The 25,202-nt window shown below is 42.8% G+C and overlaps 1 protein-coding gene and 1 long non-coding RNA gene across 19 annotated transcripts in view; one reads left to right on the top strand and one right to left on the bottom strand.

Moving 5' to 3' along the window:
- Positions 1–7,977, top strand: part of FOXP1 (forkhead box P1) — a 387,112-nt gene extending 379,135 nt beyond the window's left edge. For all 18 annotated transcript variants that reach the window (XM_080382599.1, XM_080382595.1, XM_080382597.1 and 15 more), the window contains 2 exons: positions 1,005–1,171; positions 7,040–7,977. In XM_080382599.1, coding sequence (XP_080238725.1) covers positions 1,005–1,171; positions 7,040–7,184 — 312 coding nt within the window. In that variant the 3' untranslated portion in view covers positions 7,185–7,977. The remainder of the gene's footprint in view (positions 1–1,004; positions 1,172–7,039) is intronic.
- The window catches only part of LOC308061918, a 40,133-nt gene continuing 22,562 nt past the window's right edge, over positions 7,632–25,202 (bottom strand). The window contains exon 2 of the long non-coding RNA XR_013927390.1: positions 7,632–25,062. This is a non-coding gene — a long non-coding RNA (uncharacterized lncRNA). The remainder of the gene's footprint in view (positions 25,063–25,202) is intronic.

The raw sequence follows: 25,202 nt of genomic DNA, 5'->3' as shown, positions 1-25,202 counted from the left end.
CCTGTGGCTCTGCAGCGCTGACACGGCTCAGAGAGCTGCAGATGATGTCAGCCGGATCCGACTGGGATGGGTGAAATGGTTAAATGGCCTTCAGGTCCCTGGGCTCTGTGGCCTTGGAAAGCCGTGAATCCCATCCCCGTCAAATGCTGGGCTCCTCCGGAGCTTGGGGCTTCTGTGGCTCCCACTGCTGCTGCGCCGGGCACGGGACTGTGCCGTCAATATGAGCTAATGCTGACACACAGTAAATATTAGCAGGCAGAACAGTGGGAATCAGAAGGAAAATATTTAACAGTTCATTCTCTTCCTACAAAGATTTCCATTTACAAAGTTAACTCCAGTGTGCCTCTGTATGGTACTTCTTCAGAACAAAGAAAAATCAAAATAAAATGGTCAGATCAGTAATAGCTAAGGTAAGAGCTGAGCTGCTGAGGCTTTTAAAAAATTTCACATGGACTTGTTCAGCTCTCAGGTAGATCAGTGCAACTGGGGCTGATCCAGTTAGTGCTAACTGCAGCTTCACACTTACGTCACAAGGAAATCCAAACTTTGTTAATGCTGCCCTCCTGCTTGGTGCCCGTGTGCTCCAGTAGGAAGGAATTATCAGCTGGACGAGTTCTAATTTTTTTCCCCATTTCATTAAAAAAAAAAAAAAAAAGCCAAACCTAAGCCGCAATAAAACGAAAACCCCCAAACATAATTTTGCAAAATGAAAATAGGAAAAGGATGTTTTATTTTTTCCAGGGGGTGTAATTCCAAACAGGGAATGGAAAGCTCCATCCTCTCAAAAGCCAATACAGCTATGAATGCTTAAACCCAGATGTAAATGATGTTAAATTTCCCTTGGTGGAATCAGGGTAATACCTATCAGAAAGCACAATATTTTTTAAAAATGGTAATTGCAAATAATGTAAATGTGGATAATGTTTTGGAATACGTGAGAGTGTTGTGCAATCTTTAAAAACGTTAGTCATGGCTCTTCATACATTTGTTTGTGTCCTTGGCAGGCTTCAATGGCTGAGAACAGTATACCTCTATACACTACTGCTTCCATGGGAAATCCCACTCTAGGCAATTTAGCCAACGCGATGAGGGAAGAACTTAACGGTGCAATGGAGCATACGAACAGTAACGGGAGTGACAGTAGTCCAGGACGTTCCCCTATGCAAGCAATGTAAGTATGGCAGAGGCATGTGCGAGTCTCTAGGTCTTGTCTCACTGTCTGCTAAAGTGTGACTCTGGAGACTTTCCTGGCTGGTTCCAAAGGTTCATGGAGGGAGCAGCAAGAGTAGACATCCCCATCTGGGGATGTGCCTAGGTTGATTAGGACATAAAAGGGTTGGTTACCCATTTCCAGATAAAACTGATCAGCTCAGTCTGGTCCGACAAGTACTCAAGAGCTGTAAAGTTGTTAACTTGTTTGCAGTTCTCTTCTTTAAACCTTGCAAAACCTCATAGGCAACCATGTGTCTTGGAGAAAGAAAATGAGATTTCTCTCTCTCTTTCGGTCCACACGAGCACGACCAGTGGGGCAGAGCTGGGAAATGGGCTTGTTTGGTGGGTCTGAAAAAAACCACTCAATGCACACCAGTCTTGCTAAGCATTAACGGTGGCACACGTGAAGGTCTATGTGATTTATAGATTGGTCTTAAAATATCAAAAGGAAAATTAATAGGAGCATTATAGCAACAGACGGCAGTGTAATGAGTGCATATATAACCACATGAAGTAATGGGGGATCGCTGTCCCTGCTCAACGTGAATGGCACCCAGGCAGTGAGCTGGCGCAGGAAAGGGTAAGGCAGGAAGGGTGTGATGCCGCGATGGGTGTGTTTGGTATTTATGGGGTGACAGAGTGAGTTTGCAAAGCCGTAAACTCCCCCCTCCCCTCAACTTACATCCTGGGTAATTGGCGGCTGGTGAGGAAGCTGGAGCGTATAAGTCTTGTCGTCCTCTAAAAGCTCTGTGGAGCGGCTGGCTACCTGTGCGAGCCACCGCCGCCTTCTGCCTGTTCCTTAAAACAGGCTGTAAAATTACGGGCTGACTTGCCACAGCTCACATTACGCATTAAATAGAGAACTAATTTGTAGTCTTTTACTTCAAAGTAATTTGAATAAGGGATTTACAAAAGTAAGTCTAAATCAAAAAGTAGAAAAACATTAACCTAATACCACGACAGTAATTAGTTGTGAAACTAATTAGCATTTAATGGCAAAAAAGTTTCCCACCTGCATAATGTGTTGTCAGAGGGGAGGGGGCATGAAGGAATCTGAGGCTTTGGATACTTTGATATTGCAGCATTTCAAATCACTGCACAAAGTGCTTTGAAAAAAAAAAAATCTTTTAAAGATGACAGCATTCATTTTTAATTAATAATTAATTTAAACATTGTCTTTTACCATTTACTTCAAAACATTCAAATAATGTGTTTAGCTTTTCCAGTGATTGTTTGTGCAGTATTAATTATCTCTCCCAAAGTAGCGTTGCATGACACACTTTCCGTCTCTCACAAACGGATTCATCTTGAGGCAGTTTTAGTCACAATTTGTTATCCTCTGCCTGTGACCACGTAGGGCCGGCGTGAAGGAGGAGTGGAGGGACGTGGCTTTTCTCCAGAAACCAGACTTCTCCCAGGGGTTTCTCCTGGCCTAACAGACAGGGATGAACGTTTATGATGTTGTGTTAATCCAAGTAATTATTTTTTTGCAAGTTCAAGGCTAGTGTAGTTCATGCACTTCTCATTTCACCTAAGGTTTTGTTGTCTTTGAAGAGACTGCGAGGAGGGAAAAATAACCGAGTTGAAACAGGCTAGGACATCTTCCAGAACTGTGAATAGCCGTGGCCTTTGTTGCACTTAATAATCGTCTCTTAGCACATTGATACCAAGGTGAGGGGCACGGAACAAATGCTGAAGAGAGAGGAGGTCGGGGGGAGTGATGCCTCATTTTCATTATTCACCAGAAAATCCAATTTTCTGTTGTAATATGGAAATGATTGTTTCCTGAGTGTTTTCATTTTCTCAGAATTGATAATATATGTGTTCTCTGCTGAACATTTCTTTTTGCTTCAGTAAAATGTGGCCGGGTGATGTTCCAATGCCAACCTCTGAGCTTCCCCCTTAAAATGGTGTTTCTAAGTAGTTTGAAGGGATCTAAAGCCAGAACACCATTCACACGTCACAGGGTTTTCCTTGTTTACTAAATAAAATCACTGCAAGTTTCCAGACGCTGTGCAACCTCTTATTTTCCGTAAGCTGGCTTTGTTAGTGACATACTCAATTTTTTTCTCAGAACAGATTTCCTTGTCATAATGCAAATTATTTTTTAAACAATTTCAGTACATTAGAAGAAATCAAGCTTTAAACTTTATTGTAAGGTTTAAAGGACCTTGTTAACATGACAGCTAAGAAGTCTAACACTTTAGCTGAAGTCTTATTACCGCTCATTTGTTTCCTTTTTATGACACATTGAACCATGGCTACGTTTTTTTGGGTTGTTTTTTTTTTCCCCTTCTCTCTCCCTCCTTTTGAAACACTAGAAAGTAGTCGCATAATTACAGCTTGGGGACATAACACTTTCATCCTGATATGCTCCAAAGGTAGCCACAAAGCAAACTACTCCATGCTGTGTGCACCACCAGAACTCAGTGGCTTTAAACAACAGTCAGCTTTATTAAAAACTCCTCTGTTCCCAGAGTGGACAAACAAAAGAATTACTCAGATGTGAAAAGAAGGGGAATCTGTGTTCAGCAAGGTTATTTATTGTTAACCCCTTCTGGAGTCTTAGGCATCTACTTAAAAGGAATGTGCTGAAATTCTGCTACTATAAAAACAGGAATGGGAAACCTTTGGTGTTTTTTTTTTTTTCTTTTACCACCCCACCCCATCCCACCCCTGCTTTTTTTTGCTTTTTCTTTTTGCCTAACCCAGCATTCACCTTTTCTGTAATTCAAGAGACTGAATTCTTCACTCTTTAAAGGAAGTTTTCCTTCCTCGGTTTGGGGTTTTGGTGGGGTAGTAAATAGAGATTCAGGCTTACTTGAGAGATATGAAAGTCTCTGCCTTTGAGCTTATTTAAGCTTATGTATTTCAGTTGCTCTGAAATGTTTAAGCAAAAGCACGGATTCAGTAAGGTTTCCTCCTCACACACCACTTTGTGGTTATGACTGATAGAGTACACAAGGAGTTGAATTTTTTTTCATTGTTTTCCTTGCAGATCTCTCCCTGGGGGGCTGTATTACCCAGATAACCCTCCTAATTTGGGGGATGGAGTTCTTGCCAAGCTTGCTGTCTGATGTTTGTGCAACACGTGAGCTGCTGGCGGAGGCTGGCGTGGCTGTGCCTCCCCGTGGCTTTGTGGCCCTCTCTGGCTTTGTCTCGCTCGAGGTTGAGCAGCCCTTTTCATAACTTGGTGCTTGCTTTGCTGTTCACTCCTGAAGTTTTGGGGTTTTTTGACTTCTGGGAACCACACCAAACCTCAAAGAGGAACTCAGTTAAAACCACCTGGTTTCACCTGTTTTCATAACAAAACCAGAAGAGGGGCAGAGTTTGCTTTGGAAAGGTTCGAAGACCTTTGAACGAGCTTTCACAGCATTTCGGGTGGTTGTGAGCGCAGAGGGTACTATGTTATCTGCTGGCACCTGTTCACTTCTGCCCTCTGGCTGAACACGAATTGGTGTGGGGGTGCGGTGGGACATGGGGCAGCCTTTGGGGAAACTCCCGTCCGTGTACCAAGGCCACCACTGCTGCGTGCGATGTCGTTCTCCTCTCTCCTTTGAGAGTTGCCTATCTGTGTTTTCAAAAATAATGATTAAAAAAAAAAAAAAAAAAAAGCCCAGCAGCATCATCGAAACCAGAAAGCCAACAAGCAAAATTTTAAATCAAAACAGCAGTAAAAAAGATCACTGCCGTAAAGGTGGAGTAGCACACGCTTTATCAGTCTCTATGTGTAGCCGCTCTTTCCCCTTTTTCCTTCTGTTTTTCATTTCATGTTTTCTTCCAAGTGACCAAGTGAGGGGCCCCACAGCGTATTCATAATACAAGTTTTTCTAGTTGCAAATAATCAGCATGGTTTCACGTTCGCTGGGGCCATGAGCTGCCAGCACATGCACACCTCTAAGATGATGATATACTCACAAGACTTTATATGCTTATGCTAATTTTTAATGTGTGATATTTGAATTGTCTCCTCCCAGTATTTTTTTTTCCCTTCTTTTTCAATAATTAGGTCAAAATTGTATGAACCATGTTTCTTTCCTTGTAATTTTTGCAAAAAATTATGTGACGTGCAGAGGAACCCCTTTGCTCCCAGTTAGTGGGAGCACCTGTTAGTGAATTTGAAGGGAAAAGGTGTACACGGGTAATGCAGTCACTTCTCCCCACCGTTCCTTTGTCAGATGGGTTGGAAGGTGCAGTTAATACTGAAGTATTGATCCAGCACTTTACAACTCGAGAAGTTGAAATATGCAGGGACTTGAAGGGCATTCACAGCTCACATTAGTAATGTCTGTAGTCAGCAAGTTAGGTGCTTCCTAAACTGATCCAGGCTCAAGCCGAAATAAATAAATAGGGTGCGGTACAGCTTTGCACGCTGCAAGGGTACGGCTGGTTCACTTGCCGCAAGCAGGGTTACCTTCGCCTTGTACGTGGATACCAAGTACATTTTCCCTGTTTGCTGATTTATTCTTGCTGTCCATCAGTGCAGTGGAGTACAAAGAGTATCACCATTCCTATCCACACAAAACAAAATTAAATGCGGCTATTGAAGTCTTTCATTTTAAGGCAAAGCTGCGCAAGAAGAGAAAAAGTTTTTACAGTGAAGGTTTGTGCTTCAGATTGTGTTTTCACATAGCCTATGTTAAAGGGTTAAATCAGCCCGCATGGAGAAAAAACAAGTCTCTAGGAGGTGGATATCAACTCAATGAGAGGGACTTGAACTCATTAACACTTTATTTTAAGGGATTGCCTACAACATCAATTATTTAGGAAGCAAACAGGGTCTCCATTGCTGTGTCGCATTATTAATACTTGGTAATGTCAATAAAATCCTACTTTCCTATAAAGTCCCACCAACAAGACACTATTGACTCACATGGCTATTTTACATTTCAAAAGCTGCTGAACAAAAAAAAAAAAAAAAAAAGGAGAGAGAAAAAAAAGGTAATTTGTATTTGTATAGGATTTGGTGTAAATATGATTTACGAACAACATTTTTCAATTGTTATCATACCCGTTTTGAATGACCAAGCCCCGTTCCCCTGCGGGTTATTCATGTGCTATGCTGTAATGAGAAATTTGGCAGATCTCATCTCTTTAGTACATCCTTGTGCCCACCATGAGCTGGGGATCATGTTCTGCCTTGTTTACAGCTGACAGTGTTATTATTCTCGTTAGGACTGTGCTTTCTTATCATATTGTTGTGTTGAGCAAGCCTTTTCCTCTCTGTTTGTGTTTCCTGGCAGGGCTTTTCTTCCCTTATTGACAGTTTGTAAAAATATGCATTAATTTGGAGTTTAAAGCATGTATCATGGTGTCTCTTTGCTGTGTTTGCTTGAAGTTGATTAATGATAGAACCTCACTTGGGGTCGTCCTCTGGAGAGTTGTCTCACAGGTTCTGCATGTTAACGAGAGACGCTGCACACACAGCGAGCAATGATTAGCCCAGCCTCCGCCAGCTCGGCGGGCTGACAAACTGCTGCTTTGCCATTCGGGTGCTTATTCCGCTTATTTATCCAAGGATTGTATTAACTTAGTGTGTCAGCTGAGAGCGTTTTCTCTCGAACCCGAAATGGAAACCCTGTCGAGGTGCTCCTCCCAGAGTGTTTTCTTGGGGAAGTTGAGTGCCGCTGGCCCGGCATAACCTTCACTTGGCTTTGGTGGCCGGCACAGAAGTTGAGGGTCTTCTCCCTGGTGACCTGGGGCGCTCAGACCCGGCACACAAGTCTGAACCCCCAAACCGCCTTGCTGTCCTCCCCAAACCACCCAGGCTGTCAAAACTGTTCTTTAACGAGCAACTTGCAGACTGACCGAGGGTTTGTTTTCCCAGGCACCCCGTGCATGTCAAAGAAGAACCGTTAGACCCAGATGAAAATGAAGGCCCGCTATCCTTAGTGACAACAGCCAACCACAGTCCAGATTTCGATCACGACAGAGATTATGAAGACGAACCTGTAAATGAGGACATAGAATGAGTATGTCTGACATCGTTACCCTGAGAATGAAGATTAGAAGATCACGTCAAACTTAGCTGTGAAATCTCTCCATTATTGTACAGTCTGGAGGATTCTCAGTCCACTTTGACAACTATGAAATATGTTAACTCTTAGTGCCATCAAGTATCCCATTTGGGAGTATTTTTGATTTTTCTACTTTTTGTTGAAAAAAGGAATTTGTACTCTGTGCATTGGATGGACTTGTTTGGTACTTGGGATTTTCCTCTCTTACAGTCAACATCAGTGTTGTAAATTTGCTAAACTGATTCACTTGCATTTAGCAGCCAGCTGTGGACTGCAGGTCCTGCCGATTTTGGACACTTGAGGACATCAAACTGAGCATGTACACCTGAACTGCAGATCAAGTCTTTGCCCAGATTTTAAGGATTCCAATGGACAACATATTTGCACAGTACTGCATGTTGATTATCACTGCCTTTACTCCATTTTTTTTTGGTTTTTTGGTTGGTTTCCTTTTTTTTTTTTTTTTTTTTTTTTTTTGCTTCCATTTGGGATGGGGAAGGCCTGTGTGTGCATGTGTGTGGATATGTGTGTGTGCGTGTGAGCGTGTATATTGGGGAGGGGTTAAAAGAAAAAATTATCCCAAACTTTTTAATGTATTGCTTTTATTCCCCCGCCCCACTTCTCCTCTACCATTTTAAGTTCTGACCTCAGGCCTCATCTGGGCCCAGGGCCTCTCGGAGGCTTCAACGTTTTCTGTACTTTGTGATGAATGTTAATAGGTGTTTTTATTATACGAAGCTGAATGTCATTGAATTGTTTGTAGTTTTTTCTGTCATTCATTCCAGTTTCCTTCAGATGCCACCATGTTTTCTTTAGCTATGGAAAACATTCCATTTCGGTGTCTCCTTTCTTTTGTTACTGTTTTTCAAAAAAGGTCCCAAATGCTGCACGATACATGTGGAAGGGTTGTCCAACGGAGAGAGAGGAACGAAGTACTGCAAGAATGAGAATGAATGACAGATGAACATAGAAACACTGTAGGAAGCAACACAGATTCATTCCACAAAGCAGTATTTTTAATATTTCTTTTTTGGTTTGGGTTTTTTGATTTTGTTTTTGTTTTTGTTTTGGCAGCAATGGTGAATATTAGCAAATGCCACAAAATCGAACAGCACAAAGAAATTACGCAGCACCGACAGGGTTCGCTTTTATTAGAGGATGAATAGTAGTACAGTGGCAGGTTCTCGGTTGTTTAACACGAGTTCTAATGGGTCAACAAATCTTTCTGGAATATCGAAGATTACCGAGATGGGCACCTATACATTTATTATGACAATTTTTTTATTTTTTTTCTTTTTGCATTTGCATTTGCAAATAGTGGTTGGAAAGATGACTTCATTAAATTGTTATTGTACGTGGTGATGTTTCACGGTTAAACATCAGTTCAGGATTGCTTGGTGGCATTAATCTGTTCGAATACAAATTAGATTTCAGATTGAACTTGTTACGGGAGTTAATAAGGACGGAGCCCCACTAATGCTAAAGTGTTAATTTTCAGCTGTGCAAATCCAGTACTGCAGTTAAGATTGTTACGCAATATTACACCAGCCAGTATGGAAACCTCACCATAGGAGACAGGAGTTTTAGGAGAGAATTTGTGCTGGGGCTTGTTAGGCAAAACTGGCAAGGCTCTTCAAAGCAAACACGACATACAAAATTTGTTGCGATAGGTCAGTAAACTCGATCACCAAACACCTAAACATTTTCATTCTGCAACCACTTTTCCATCACTCATTTATTTATGTAGGACTGTAGCTTTTTTATTATTTCAAAAAGCCTTTCAGAGCTTAATTTATATTCTTCTTTGTACCTTTTTTTCCTAAAATTACCAAAGATATTACACAAAGGTAAATTATGTTCTCTGTTATATGCTTTATCTTATGAAGCCAAATATCCTCTTATTGTTGATCAAAGGAGGTTGAAGAATTTAGAGGGAAATGACAAGATGTGGGCTATTGCTAAACCTGAGAGGGAAACTGCTCCTTTATTCTAGAAAATTTAGAAGGCCAAGTAGATGTCTGAACCAAAGTTGTTACTTTTTATTTGCAATTCTTTACAGTGACCAAAACGAAAGTCTGTAAAGAGGAATCAAGAAGAGCTTTAGAGGCTAAAACTGGGAATCAGCGTTACTGGTGGAGCTATGAGAAGGGAGCTAGAGAAAGCAAAGACACAGTTATTCCGTGGAAAATTAGACTATCAGATAAAGGAGGCAGTTTAATAAAATACAGAAGAGAACAGAAAAGCTCCCACGATTTAACTGGACGACATAATAGTATTTCTAGAATTGAAAGAGAAAAAAAAATTTTTGGTCTTTGGTTCTACAGATTGTGTGCCACTTCTGTTTCGGGACTGTGCTAGGATGACTGCTTGAATTTGGCTTGATCTTGGCACATTTGCTCAGTTTAGGTTTTGGTCAGCATTTTTCATAAGGAAGTAACAACACTCCTGTCCACTCATAAGCTTTGGTACAAGAAATTTTATTGGCAGTTACTTTTATAAAACTCAACTCTGCTTTCTGTTTCAAAAGACAAAAAAAAAAAGAAAAAAGAAAAAAAGGGCAGTCTGTGGTCATTTGAAACTTTCTTTTTTTGTTTGTTTTTTAAGTTATATCCAGGCAGCTTCGTGACGTGCCGGCGGTAGCCAGATAGGGATCATGAGGATTGAGCCCTGTGCTTCTAAACTGAGTGGTTTGCTGGTTAGTTCGGTATTCAGAAGGGGATAAAAATCTGGTAGATTAGTTCATTCTCAGCATGTGTAGCTAGACATGAGTAAAGATAACAGCATGAGAAACTGTTAGTACGCATACCTCAGTCCAAACTGTTAGGGAATGAGTAAATAAAAAATACATTTCACTCAGTTGCACTTAGTTGTATGTCTTGCATGCTTAGTCTAAAGACTGTAGCAAAAATAAAAAAAATAAAAAAAGAGAAAAAGAAATAAAAAATTAGATTTTAACATATCTGGCAGGTGTTGCAGCCTTGCAGAAGAACCAACTGAAAATCTCAGGCTTTACATCAAGCAAACTTCACTATGATTTTTACAATTCTGATTCTGTATCCCTTTGGATATACAGTTGCTTCTTTAGGGAGGGGTTTATTATGTTGTACATATATATCCCACTGTGTCTGTGTGAGCCTTTGTCTTTTGGGGGGAGGGTGGGGAGGGAGGAAAAGGTGGAAAGGTCCTTTTTTTAGATATCATTCCTCAAAAGGAATAAATGCAGACCTGTTTGTCAAAACACCTTTTGCTTTTTGTGCAACTGCTTTATATTAACTATACTAAAAAAATAGCTTTGAAAAAAAAAAAACTACTGTATGTAATGGAATTGCAGAATACGCTGCACATGTATTTTATTTAGTTATCCTTGCTTTAAGAATATTGGATGACATTTGCTGACATGTGGGAGAAAATCCCTGACTTTTTTTTTTCAGCTTTTAAATTGTAACATAGTTGACAGATTTTTTTTTTTCTCTCCTGTTATCATTGATCGAAGCATTTTTGTACAGTTTTTGTGTTTAAGCTGGTTTTTTTGATACTTTCCCACCCCTTCTGTTATCTTACCACTGCCTTTTCTGGCTGTCTTAAACAAAGTTCATATATTTGAAAGGAAAAAAAAAATTGTTTAAAAAAAAATAATGTTTTTCTCCTGCTGCAGTAAATATTTTGCATGATGAATTCCAGGGTCACACTTTCAAAGTTTATCAGTGAAGTAGTGATTAATAATGGGGAGTGTCAAACTATTGAACTTTTGTATAAAAAAAAAAAAAAACTTTACAAGGTGCCAAGATGTAAAGACAATTTGTTACATGTTTTTTTTCTCAAAGAAAAGCGTACATTATGAAAGTAGTACCATGTATCAGGTAAATCGCTGTCAGGAATGAGAGTCAAAGCCTTCCTTGTCCACAAAAAAAAAAAAAAGTTTGTAAATGTAAAACCTGTTAGGTTTCTGCATTCAACTAGAAGTGAAATGAAAAAAATCAAGGCTTATGTAGGATAAGTGACCACAGAAAATATTACCTTTTTTGATTCTCACTCGCAAGAGTCCCGCTGCAGGTCCTGCACCTCCCCTCTCCTGGAGCTCCTGCTTCAGGAAGAGACCGGGGCAGGGATTCTCATTCTACAAATATTGCAGATCATTAGATATTTTATATATATACATACATAAATATATATATATATAAAGTTTTTTAAAATAATTTTGAACTATTGTAGTTTTCAGATTGCCAATAATCTCATGTTCGTTATAGCATGGAAAAAAAAATGTGTTTAAACTCTTTTGAAATCCTTTGGTACCTTTGGTTAATGAACTCAGAGCGAGTTTTTAGATGTTTCAGAAGTCATTTAGTATTCTAGTCTTGCGAGGTGAATTTGCAGTTAACGACTGCATTTTAATGGGCCCAGAACAGGTAACAAAGTATCTTCTACCCATAAGCCTTGATGAAAATGGTACAGTCCAGACTGTTAGCATGGTGCTTTGTGTGTATGTGCTGCCAGTAACAAGATTTTTTTTTTTTTTTTGATAAGGCATAAAAGAAACTCATTCCTTACATCAACTGTAATTCCATCATTCCATGTCTGTTGATACAGACAATAAAAAATGTTGTGTAGTCAGTACTAATTACTGACATTATAGCATTCTCAAATGCAATAAAAATGCTGGTTGTTCACACTGGTAATGCAAGTTGCCATGTCCGAAGTTTTTGCTTTGTACCCCCCCGGCAACACCTCCCACGTCGCACCCCCCGGCCCCAGCGCTGACCCAGGGAGCAGCTGGTCGCATCTCACCCATGTCCCAGCACGTCCATGGACGGTCTCGTCGCTCTCCTTGGGTCTCCCCCAACCACATCCAGATATTCCAGCGGCCATTTGAGGCTGGAGTGCTGGAAGCATGGAGGACGCTGTCGTTGGAAGGATCCACCTGCTTTTCCAAGGAAACCCGCCAGAGTTCGACCTTTGGGTGCCCCGGGGAGCCGAGGGGATTTGCTTTCTCATGGGACTCTGCTTCAACGGGGAAGGTGCGAGAGGAGGGGGTCGGGGCTTCATCCTGCACCTCCCCGGTGCGGTGCCCTAACGGGGGCTGTGGGGGGACAGGGTGGGCGTGGCCACACGTGTGCGGGGAGGGGGGTGCAGGCTCAGCCCCTCGGCCCACAAAACCTTCAGCAGCAAAGTCCCAAGCCGCGCTGTCACCCGAGACAAAACTTCAAAGGAAAAAACCCACCTTCTTTTCTTCTGGGTAAGCACACATTTATTTTCTTCATCAAGTTTTATAAAGAAAAATAAAATGTTTAATAACTAGCATTAGCAGCAAACTGAAATTTCAGAGGAGAGATTTTTCATGAATAATTCATTAAAATTTCACATCTGCAAGATTAGTCATCCAAATAAAATGCTAATGTCAAAAACATGCACCGTCTATAATATTCTCATCAAGAAATCTTTTTGCATATAATGATAAATGCTTAAATTAGTACAAATGATTTTATAAAAATATTCTATCATAAAATTATACCAGATAACTACTTTTTTTTTTTTTTTTTTTTTTTTTGGGGGGGGACGGGGACGGGGGGGAATCTTTGCACATTCATTATAATGTGTCTCAAAATGGTGTTGACTGGTAGTTTTTAATAATCAAAATACAGAGAATAAAATTTGGCTTTGGTTGTGTATTGCACTTTTATCACTAGTGAGATTTTTTTACTGACCTGCCAAGGTCCCGCTTTGGGGATTTAGTTTGTCCCAAGTCACAGGCGGAGGGTGTTTTGTGTTTTGCCAGGAGAGCTCCGTGTTTCCCCGAGGTGGGTGGGAGAGGCGGCTCTGGGCAGGGGAGTACGTCCCCAGATGGGTGCCCGTGGGGCTGGGGGCTTGGCCGGAGGCCAGCGTGTCCCCGTGCAGGTCACCGGCAGGCAGTTATCTGCGGTCCTGCCTGCAGAGCCATCACAGGTGACATGGCTGGTTCATCTCCTCAGACATCCCAGCACTGGCAAGACAGCATGGAGACACGGTGCTCACCACTGGCCAACTTTCTGTGGCCTCGGGTGGAAGGAGAGCAGCCGGGGCGCGTGCCAAGCACCGAGCTGCTGAGCAGGATCGGGCCCTGCCCCTCCTGCCCCAGCGTGGGAGAGCCTGGCTCTTTGCAACCGTTTGTATCATCTTGCCGTTGTTAACCACATCTCTCCTCCCTGGGTGCCGTGTCGTGGGACATCGCCAACCCCTTTCCTGCTCCACGGCACTGCCACCGGTAGCAGCCAGCTGGGAAACACCTTTTCCAGTCAGAGGCACTGTTCTCCACCACAGCTGAACAGCAGGTTTCTGCTCAGTGGTGAGGCCATGTCTCTGAGCCATGGAGCCGGTGCGTGGGGTGTTCTGGGTTTCTCCCGTACCAGAGGGAAGGGCAGTGGCAGACCCAGGGTCCTGGCACAGACGCTGGGCCCGGGGGGACGCGATGGCTGATGTGCTGCTCCCTGCAGATGATCCAAACGGTGACATTTAACTTGGGCCGCGAGCTCAGAGTACGACAAATCTCTCGTTATTGGACTAATTTAAGGGACTAGCAATTCCCGGTGCCTCTGGCTGGCATGCAGGCACATACACACCCTTCCTCACAACAAAGTGTAATTAGCCCTTTTTGACCTATTAATCAGGGTCCATCTTCAATGATGATGTTAAACTTTCTTTTAATAGTGCGTTAATCAGGGCTATCTTTTATCTTCGTTGCAGCAGTGGTTAATTCAGTCACATCGAAGCGCTCTTCAGCCTCATATTGCCACGTTGGTGGCAACACACCACTGCGTCCCCAAGGACGATGGCTGCCACGGTGGGATGTCCTTTCTTGCCCCAAAGCCCCTGTCAAAAAAAGCAGCAAAGTCCCTCCTTTTTTAGCCCCCTGCCGTTGGCTTCCTTAGATACCTTCAAAGCAGAGGAGGCAGGAATGGTAAACACCTACACCTTGGGGTAGTTAACCAGAAATAGCCGGAGGGGCTCTCTGGATTCCGCAGGAAATGTCTGTCTACCTGGAGGGGAGAAAAAAAAAAAAAAAAAAAAAAAAAAAAAAGAGAGAAAAAAACAACCACCCCACCATGTTTTGCAGGGTTTAGTACGTATTTACTTAGAGGAGCTCAGTGGCCATTTTTCATGCATCTCAGAAGCCTGAAAAACATTTTTTGTCTTCAAGTTATAATGTTAATTTGAAGGTAACCGTCCTTTCAAGGATTAATTCCAGCCAAAGCAATAACCATTATTTACCAGAGTTTGACATTTTTATCACTCATCATATTAGCAAATTTCCATTGAAAATGCTAAAATGGTTCGTCATAAGGCACATAACTGCTTTGGCTGTAAAAATGACCAACACAAGTGCCTGTACTCAAACATTAAATTATACTGTAATTAATAAAGACAGTTAAACTGTCTACTAGCAACAGCAATTTAGGTAACCACATTTGATCGGCTATAAATTGTAACTACATTAAAATTCCAGAAATATTAGCAATATGGATTACTTGATGGAAATAGGTGCTGATCACCAACACTCCTATTTTACAACGGAAGCACAGGTCATGTTGGCCACAAAACTGTGGGCGAAGATCAAGGCTGAGTACTTTTAATCTTGTGAAACAAGCAATTACAAATAGTTGCATCGATTTGTTAAAAAGCTTTAGGTGACATAAATTGTTTCCTGTTTAGCTTATTGCTCTGATACATAAATGTCACTGAGTATAATATTAATCAGGGTCACAGAACAACAAGGGTCGGGTGATATAGTGTACGATCAGGGATGTGTCAATCCTTTGTGAAGGCAAGAAAAGCGCCGGCCCCTTCACGCTGCAGCGCTCAACGCCTAATTTTATGTGATGACAAAAGAAGGTAAAGGAAACTGTATTTTAATATGTGAAGTAATTACTTTAGTACTAGTATAATTTTACGGTTTAGGATAAATTACAATGTTTTCAGTCTCCTGCTCTTGCCACATAACATAAAATCCACATATAGCATCAATAAAATAGAATACTGTTTATAAAGGCTTTCTGCTGCACAAGACCGACACTATTCCTCCTAGCAGATGGAAACTAAGCGCAGATTTCAGTCTGGTGTGTGTTTCTACACTTAATTTTTTTTAAAAAAACCAAAAAATGGGCTGTGCAGGTTATTTACTTAACATAAATCAAATGTATCATATACACTGTTTCTTTGGATTGGCATACAACTTAGAAAAATACAGTAAGATTCTGAAAAATCTGGAGAAAATTTATTAAATATGATTTTTACTGTAATAGAATATTAATGTAACCCAATGCTCATTTCCCATTAAGTTGATCCCTTTTTAATACACACATGCTTTTTATTATTTTGCACTCATGCGAAAATTCCACATTCAGAGAGTTTCCATCTCCTTAGGAATGTCTCTGGCAAAGGCACAGTAAGAAATCTTGAACTAAAAAAAAAAAAAAAAAAGCAAATATCGAACGATAAGATGTGGCGAAGTGCTGATGAACTGAAGCAAAAGCCAATGATATAATAAAGGGTAAAAAGGCATTCAGCACTGCAAGGGGAACAGTAGAAACAATTACACTTTAAACCCCTCCTTCTCGCTGCCACTGTACCACAGCACAGATGAAAATGTTTGATTTGCAAAGATTCATTAATTACCACTTGAATATTTAAAGCTATTTTGCAGACTAACAGAGGTAGATAAAGCACTGAATTAAAACCTCTAATAAAATTGTAAAAATATTTCTGCAAGTTTACCAGCATTGCGATTCCTCCTGGTTTAGGGAGCCAGGCTTGGCTTGTTAGGGAATTAATTTTTATGGGGTTTTTTTTTCCGAGTAGGTATTTGAAGTAAGATGGTGCGATTGCACAGCACTATTTGTCTCTCATTTTCAAATGTTTACCAAATACTTACTTGGACTCTTTCCCTTCACATGTGGTTGCCCTTCATGGGAGAAGTGGCTTCTACAAAACAATACAAAGGATGAGGAGTGTGTTTGAGCTATACATTCATTTTAATGCATTTCCATATACAGCAAAAACGCGTCTAGTCCTAAGTCTGGTATAATACTTTCTCTGATATGAGGCAGTGGGGGGAAAGAAAAAGAATCTGTTAATCCTGTTATAATTATCCTTGTTAGACTTAAAAAAAATAATAATAATTGGAACAGTATCCTCTTTTGCAAGGGTGGAGAACTCATGCAAACGGGAGGAACAAGCATCATGGAGAGCATCTCTGTAACCGCGCGGTACGCCCCGACTTTGCCCCGTGGAGGCTGAGCCGTTAGCTCCAGGCTTACCGGGTCTTTTGTTTAAATGCACAGATTACAAAGAACTAATCATACCCACACACCCAGAAAGCACAGTGTAACTTAAAACAAAATATATATTTATTTGCACAACTTCTGCCTGTAGGTGAAGCAGCCTCAAAACGTTGGGAGCCCCACTCAGGCGATGTAAACCTCGGTGGCTGAAGAGCTGCCTTTGACACTTGACAGTTGCATATGCTAATTTTTACCTGTTTGCATTCAGTTGGCAGTGGGATTTTTTAAAAAAAAAAAAAAAAAACACATTCTATTTTTAAACAAGTGAATATTTGAAATCCACAACAGTGCAGTGAGGGCTTGATTGCGGGATGAGGGTTGAAAGATACAGCAACAGCTCCTTTAGCAGTATGTTAACGATGATGAGTACAGCCAAAGTGTATGGATTTAATAAGAGAAAAACAGTCAGAGTTCTTTTTGTCATTAATTTAAGCAGTTGGCCAATGAAATAAAGAACAACCTGTCCAGTTATATTTGGATACACCCTTACACGACTGTTCCTGTTGTAATTATTGAGTGTCTATTCCAATTTTAAGGATTTTGAAATTATTCCACTGTATTTATACATGAGATGCCCAAATTCAGCTGTTACTGTGGGTGCAGGGTGCCAGAGGAGGCTGCTGCCAGCCAAGGCAGCCCTGTCATGGGCATCACCATCTGCCACCACCTGAACTCCACCTTCACCAGCAAAGCATCATACCCAGGGCACTCGCTCCCCAGCCCTGCCAGAAAGGAAAGGGCGTACTCAAAATATTTCAGACCTTGCCCTTGCTTATTGTTTTTGGACAAATTTTATTGGTTTTGGCTTTTTTTTTTTTTTTAAAATTATTATTTTGGTTGAACCGCTTGTTAGTGTTCATTTGTGTTGGGCATGATAAGAGCCTGTTGGTTTATAGCATCCGAGCAGAGGGGCATTTGGCGGTGTTTGAAATATTTTAGACTTTAGAAAAATTCTTGCTGGTATATTTGCTGTGTTAGAAAAATGGCTTTCTCCCAGTAGGTTATAAATATATATCTGTACATATACCTGCATATACTTTGTACGTGCTTTGATACGTATATAGAAATGAAGTTTTGCTAAGCAGAGCCTCTTAAAAGCCGAGAAGGGAGGAGCCCTGGCACTGCCGACTCCCCGCCACCACCACGGTTAGCACAGGCGTCCGCATCGCTGTCGGAGGGAGACAGGAGCTGGCCCTGAGCTGCCCGTGGCTCGTGCCCATCTTTGCCTGGAATACCGAGAGCAGTCCCGTGTATTCCAACAGCAAACACATGTACACAAACATCCATCACTTTTTTGGCTTTGGCACCTTTGCAGGCACGCAGGAGGGGAAAATTATATTCACTGGCCATGAAATTTATTGAAAACAAAAATAAGAAAAATAAAAAGTAAAACTTTTTATTATTTTGGCCAGGACTAGGGTTTATTTTTCAATTACTTGTTCAGGTTGGGTTTTTCCCCTGTTTCCTAGACATACTGAACAGACTTGTACTGCATATAATTGCATGGGCAGAGCTCTGGAGAGCCTTCCAAATGCAAGCTGTTCATGCCTCACGCTCACCCTTGCTATTTTTAAATATTGCTACTTTATGCTGCATTTTCAAAGCTTCCCCCTGACCCCTCGTGCAGTTTGGAGCGTTCTCACCTGTTTACAACACCACCGAGCGCTGGCAATTTCAAAACAAAAACATCTGATAAAAATCAAATATTATGTTGCTAACTGCAAAGTTCATTTCCCCTCAGAAGTCCTTCTTTAATTATAAAACCCGCATAACCCATTTCCTTTGGTGTGCAGAAAGGTGTGTAATTAAACTATCAGCATAATACCTTTCTACATGTAAAACCTGCACTTATGAACTTTAACTGCTGAATAAAAACTCCTATTACATGACCATTAAGTATTATGAATAAAGCAAGTCATTGTAGTACTTGATTAATTTTTATGCACTAACCATCGTGTTCAGCACAAATTTGGTTACCATAGGTGTCCTCTCTCCCGGCTGTCCCGGTGGCTCTGCCATCCTCACCCAGGTCCGAGGCTCTGCTGCATCTCCCCATGCTCTCCTCTGGGCCATGGCCATCCCCAGAGCCACGTTCCCTGTCTGTGGTCACCACAGAAGAGGAACAAACTTTGCTCTGCTCCTGTAGTTTCTCCATCACGGCATGGCCGGGGAAGGGGACACCGGGTGGCAGTGAGGAGGACGGGGTCCCCTCCATGGGAGAGCTGCTCTGTGCCAGGCTGAGCCCTGACTCACTTATCTCATCTCTGGGTGAGCTGGGGGAGTTATTCTCAGCTGGATATTATTTAACTAATCAGGGAGAAGTGATTTGGTCATCTTTCATGCAGATGTGGCAGCAGACCCTCAGAGAAGAAGCTCTCCATGCTGCTGATTGCCTTCTGTGTTACAGGGTACCAGAAGCTTTGCCCTACGTGTTACTTACAGCCCTGGTCCTCCCAGAAGTGTCCCCCTCCACAGAGCAGTGCCTTGCCAGGTGAAGTGGGAAGGCAAAAATAAACATCCCAGTTAAACCCCACAACTCCAAAATCTTAATTGACAGGAAGACCGAGTACGCCAAGAAGCTGAGGAGGATTGTATGGTGCTGACCCAGGCTGCCGCGGAGCCTGCGCTCAGCGGCCCAGAGGGGATCTCCCACCCTGTGTACAAACATTCAAGACCCCAAGCCATTATTCATCAGTTCCTTGCAGCCACGTTCCCATATGCCGCGTGATGATTATATTGAGGCTGATCTTTGAAGTCTGGAGTCAGGAAGTTTAGCTCAGTTATAATCAATAGCGTTTCCAGCTCTTGGAAATCTGCACTAACCACTCAAGGCAGCCAGTCTGCATTATGTCCCTGTCATGTGTATATATTTGCATGTTCATTAGCCATGTAGTAGCACAGCTGTATGTGATTTCATTTAGCTTTTAATTATCTTCTTTAGGTTAGTGTTTTCATCTCCACCAGACTTAGCAAAGAAAAGAAAATCACTTAGGCAAAATAAACGCTGCTGAGCAGGTCTGGGGCAAGGAGTACTCTTTCCTCGTGCGTCCTACTGTTCTGCTGCAAAAGAGATGTTTGGTTCAAAAGTTCCAACAAATTAATAATAAATCCGTCTCTTCCTTTCCCCCATCATATGCTTATCTTATTCAGGTGGTTGTGGGTGTAATTTTTCATTTGCAGCAGGTGTTTCTTTACATATTAGATAAACTCCATCCTTACAAACCTTGGCATGGATGTTTGTATTTGCTCCAACAGCTGCTGCTCCAGCGCTCGCTCACACGCAGATCAAGGCATCCTCCTCTTTTGATGGAAGTGACTCATACCTCTGATGAGCTGAAACAAAAATACCATGCTCGGCTGCAGACACCTGCATTCATGCACTGGGTTTAAAAGTTAGGATGTGGGTTCTAGCTAATTTCATTCTCTTTGGGTTCTTATATGACACCCTTTATTTTGGTTTCTGGGAAATTTCCATTAGTAAGAACAAAACAAGGTGACTAATTTCTGCATTGAACTTTCTTCTCCTTTCCTCCCACCCCCCCAATGCACAAAGAGAAAAATTATGTGATTTATCTCTTTCACCTCAATTACTTGTAACAAGTCCAGCCCTGACGCACTCTGCTTTGTTTCACTGGCTTGCAGGGTCAAAGGCTCAGGGGTCATCTTTGGTTTAGCAAGCGGGGAGGTTATCTGCAGCTCCACTGCTGCACAGGCTGAACTGGGGCACGATGCTGAGCCCCCCCGTATGCTCCCGGCCCTCGTGTGTACAGCGTCAAAGCCCAGAAGCAGCATTGATGGAGAAGCCAGTCTTATTTCACAGCAGTGACACTGAGAACTGAGCTTTGATATATGTGGTGACTTCCGAGCAGTCACGGAGCAGAGCAGAAGGGCTGCGGGAATGGAGCTTGTGGAGCTTCGGCAAAATGCAGCTGAGTCCCCCCAGCACTGTGGGATGGGGGCAACTACCTCAGCACAGGTGTCTCTGAAATTATAGATATTTTTTTTTTTCTCTTACAAACATAGTGAGGTAGGAATACAGAAATGACAAGAACCTGGAAGCCCTTAGCTGCTGGCTGGCTTACAGGTGTGTGGGATTCTCCTTGGCTAACAGAGGCTTCGCTAGGGAGCTGCAGTGCTGGCTTCTTTGGTTTGCTGAGCAGCTCGTGCTTTTCGAGAGAGCTCCTTGAAACAGCTCGGGGTGAAAGTCACCACCGGTTAGAAAGTGTCCACTCGCCCGGATGCGATGGCTACCTTCACCCTTCCCACAGGTGATGTCTGAGAGGCTCTCAGGGTTGAGCTGAGCACTTACCTCGTTGATGAGCTAAAACAAGCCCCACCTGACTCTCTTGGGGGTGGTGGCTGGCATTTTAATGACCTTGACTCTTCTTTTTCTTCTTTATTAAAGGAACAGGGCATATTCAATGCTTATGTGAGAAGGCACAACCATCCGGAGCTGACAGTACTGTTTTCCTGTTACACCAATGGTTTGTTTGGAGAAAAATTCCAAATGTCTGTTGGGGAATTGATCCAGGCTGCTGGGAGCAACTGTTGTCTTACCAAAGGATGATAATTGTTCATGAATTAAATTCCTCTGCATCACCTTCCTCACACAGACCCACAGTAATGGCTGGAGCAGGTCCTGTCTTCTCTGCTTGCCATTGCAGGAGCTCTCCTGTAGCAGGGGAAATTTATTCTTATAGTTTGCTTACCTTGACACTTCAAACATTTTCCCAGCAAGCTGAAGGTGTAATTAAATGACATGCCAGATGCCAGTGTGCGTTATATTATACCACCTCTCAGCTGGGCTAGCAAAAGGGAATGAATGGAGCCTTAAGACAGCTCTCCTATAGATAGTTATTATCTCTTTTCGATAAAGAATGGGTAAGGTTGAGCAGAATGTCAGTAAACCTGTAATTTTCTAGCCTTTCAGTTACCTCTGTTCTTCTGATCCACCAGTGATGTGAAGTTTTGTTGTGCTTTGTTCCATCAATTATGGCATCTCTCCAAGAAGGCGGCAGGCTCTTGTGTCGCATATGCATATTTATGGTAAGGTATGTTGGGATCTTCCTGTTGCACCTGAAGCCAGGTGTTCTGGGCCTTCCGAAGTTGGGGTGCAGCACGGCCGCTTTTGGGCAACGAAGCTTTTGGGGCAAGGCTTTTTAGGTGTAGGCTAAAAAACCCAAAAGCTTGCAGCAGGATTTCATAACTTTGAACTTTCTGAAACGAAATTATTTTTGTAACTTTAATAATAGGATTTCTAGACCGCATTTGCTTACTTTGTTGTATGTGCTACCTCAGAAGATGGATCTGGTGTATCTCTTGGCTGTGGCACTCAGGTTTTAGAGCGCTGGGTTTTCAGCTTTGCAGGACACCGGCCCAGTTCTCGGGGAGACAAGATATTGGCTGTCACAAGAGAAACTTGCCAGTGAGATTTATTTACTTACTTGGAAGTGGAAATGTTATTTTAATAATCCAGCCAGCACGGGAGTGGAGGTGTTGGACACTCATCACTGGCCCCAGGAAGGCTTTGCTGCAGCGCCTTGCGATCTCCTCTCAGCTGGCGAGGTGCGCTCCGCACGGAGGGCAGGCAGCCGAGCCTTGGAAAACCCAGACCTTGATAATTCTTCATCTAGATATTTATATTTAAGAGCATGGGAGTCGTGCTGTTTAAATACCAGTGTTTTTAACGAGTTGCTAACTTCTTGCCACCTGGAGAGCCAGTGGCCCTGGGCAGCCCCAGCCCCAGCTGCAGCAGGGCACTAAACCTGCCGGCAGCCCGTGAGGCTCGCCTCTGCTCTGCTCTTTGGGGGTGGGATGTCTCGTTTGACAGAAGCAAGCAACAGACTGAAACTTTCACATGCTGCCGGTGCAGTGTGTGCAAGGCGCTTCTTTGAGAAGTGAGGCATGTTCGTAATTAAAGATTAATTTACCAGCACTAAAACCAAAGCTTTCCTCAAAGTCTACTGTCAACAGACATGCTCCCTTTCAGTGACATTTGCATTTCTAACTGGGACTGCTTATTACCAGAAAGTCTCTGCAGCTGAGATTTAATTTTATTTGCTGGTTGTCCCCTTAAACCAGTGCTCTGCCATTGGTATTGCCTGGTCTGGCTTGCAGAGAGTGCGCGTGTGCCTGTGAGCGGGCACAATTTCACCCTGCCAGATGGGTGTGAGCATATGGGTGCCCGGGAAACCACTCTGTGCATCGAGAAGATGGCTTGTCAGTGAGAAATGCTGAAAAGGTCAGTCCATATAGAGAAGCCAGATGTGTAGAGGCGCAAGATCAGAAATGGAGAAGGCCAGCTCTCTGCCTTTGTGCGGTGGTTAATGTTTTCTCCCTTCTCTCAAACTGTGATGTTTCTACTTCAGAGGAGAAGTTCAGACTCTTACAGATCTTAACAGAGATATGAATCACTTTCCTTTTCTATTTACCAACCAGTTTTTTTTTTTTCTTTTGTTACTGAACAACTGATATTAAGAAATCTGTTTAACAGGTTACAGCATGCCTTTTAGTCCTTTAGTAACCAGAAATAGTAAATAAGTGGGCTCCTATGGCTGGCACTTCCCATACCTGTATGTCCTGCCTCAGTGCAGGGATCAAAACCCCAGTGGGGAAAGTCCTGTGCACACACTGAGAGACAGAGCCTGCCCTTCTGGGCTTGCTGCTGGAATAGGCAGGAGAGAAAGGAAATATTATTATTCCCCTTTAACAGATGGGAAACCAAGGCGCAGAGAGTTGAAGAGGCTTGCCAAAAGTCAGACAGAAATCCGAAAACAGCCAGGAACCGAATCCAGGTCTGCTGAGACTCAGGCCAGTGCCTTAATCACTCGTCTCTTCATAGATTTTATTTCTGCAGTTAACAGAGTTATTCATTCGGACAAACTATGAAACTTCTGCCTTTACCTATATTTTGCTGGTGCTCATGTATCCTCTTCTACCCTACATATAATTCCTTTCTATTTTTTCCCCTGTATGCATCAAGCAGACTCTCTCATCCCCCAGCTGCTTAGGAAGGCACTCTGCAAAGCTCTGCCATCATTTGTGTACTCCTGACCTTCCTCATAAACAGATTCCCTTCTTCTTTTCCACCCTTGATCCGATTTGCCCACAGCCTTGTGACGATTCATGTCTGGGGCTGAAGGCACCATAGTTGCCTACAGAGCCTTCGCAAGGCTGCTGCAAGTAACTCCCAAACCGAGATGCTCGATCCCCTGGGAAGGAAGAGTTTGTGGGTCCCACCCCGCATGCATCCCAGCACAAAGCCTGGCCACAGCCCCCTGCACTCGGCTCTGTGCTGGGGAAGTTCAGGGCATAAGCAAAGAGCTTATGCAAATCCTCTCCTATCCATCATGAACGGGAGTCCTTCATACTTCAGAAACGATGGGAGAAACAATCTATCGATATTCTGTAATGAGCATAAATGCCCTTTATAAATTGTTTCCCTTTTATTGACTCTAAAGCAAATGTAGCCATGAATGCTGTACATTAATACATTTTATACCTTCTAATGGTTTGATGGCCTCATATATCCAGTAACGCTGAGAATAATCATTAGATTGTAAGGAGTGCAAAATATGTTTTATCACTTGAAAATGGAATTCCTTCTTGAAAGGTAAAACCAGTGGTAGATCATTGATTTGAAAGGTCAGGGTTAAAAAGCTTATTAATGACTGGGTTAAGCTCTAGTAAAATTCTTTGTTTTACTCAGCTGTATGAAGCATTTAGCTAAGTGAGACTCTTCATTAGGACATTAGTGCTTTTATACTAGCTGTGTAAGGTAAAAATCAGTAATTTCCAGCTTATGTTCAGGAAAAAGGCATAGCAAGTAGCATATACTCCAAATAACACTGAGCACCGCGTGACTGTGGGTGCAATGGCAAATGCCTGCTGCAGAGCCCGGGGGCGGGGGGCAGCCGGTGGGTGCCATCCCTGCCTCTCCCTGTCCTGGGCTCGGACCTGAGCAAGCCTTGGCGAGCAGATATATCACGTAGCACGGCAGAGTGCTGGGTAGAAATACTAGCCTGGGTCCCAGAAGCCATGGAGTTATGTCAGGATGCCACAGCGCTGAGTTAATTAGCCCCGACTCCCTGCAGGGCTTTAGATTAGCTAAAGCACCGGGTTCACGGGGCTGCGATGCTTCCTGCCTCCGAGACGGGGAGCTTCTGCCAGGTGAAACACATGTGTGTCCCTTTCACCAGATTGCTAAGAGTCCCAGCATGTGGAGAAAGGCTTTGTATTTCGGGTACACCAATGATACCAACCCAAGCTCCTCGTTATTGCCCTATGTCCATCCCAGCCATCAGACAGCCCAGAAGTGAGACAGACCAGGACCGCAGCGTTGGGATGCTGCTTATTGAGAGTGTTGGGACTTGTTCGAGGTCCCATGTGAAATTTGGGGCAGGGGCGAAAACGCGTACCTGCTGAAAGAGCAACCTCTAGCTGTCCTTTCAAGCCCACAGTTAAGATTTGACCGGAACTTCCAGCTACCAGGACAATATCTTCATTCCTTTGGAGGTCCACACCTAGAAAAAGGAGAGCGTTTATGAAGGGTTTCCTTAAAGTGAAAACTGTCTCAAGGCATCAAGGTATTGCAAGGCACACACGAACCTACGCGTTCAAGCCATACACAGGTAAGAGAGGTGGTTACCCAGCAGCACGCTGC

Source organism: Falco punctatus (genome assembly GCF_963210335.1).
Source record: "Falco punctatus genome assembly, chromosome: 4".
NCBI lineage: Eukaryota > Metazoa > Chordata > Aves > Falconiformes > Falconidae > Falco > Falco punctatus.
This window is presented reverse-complemented; position numbering and strand designations above follow the sequence as displayed.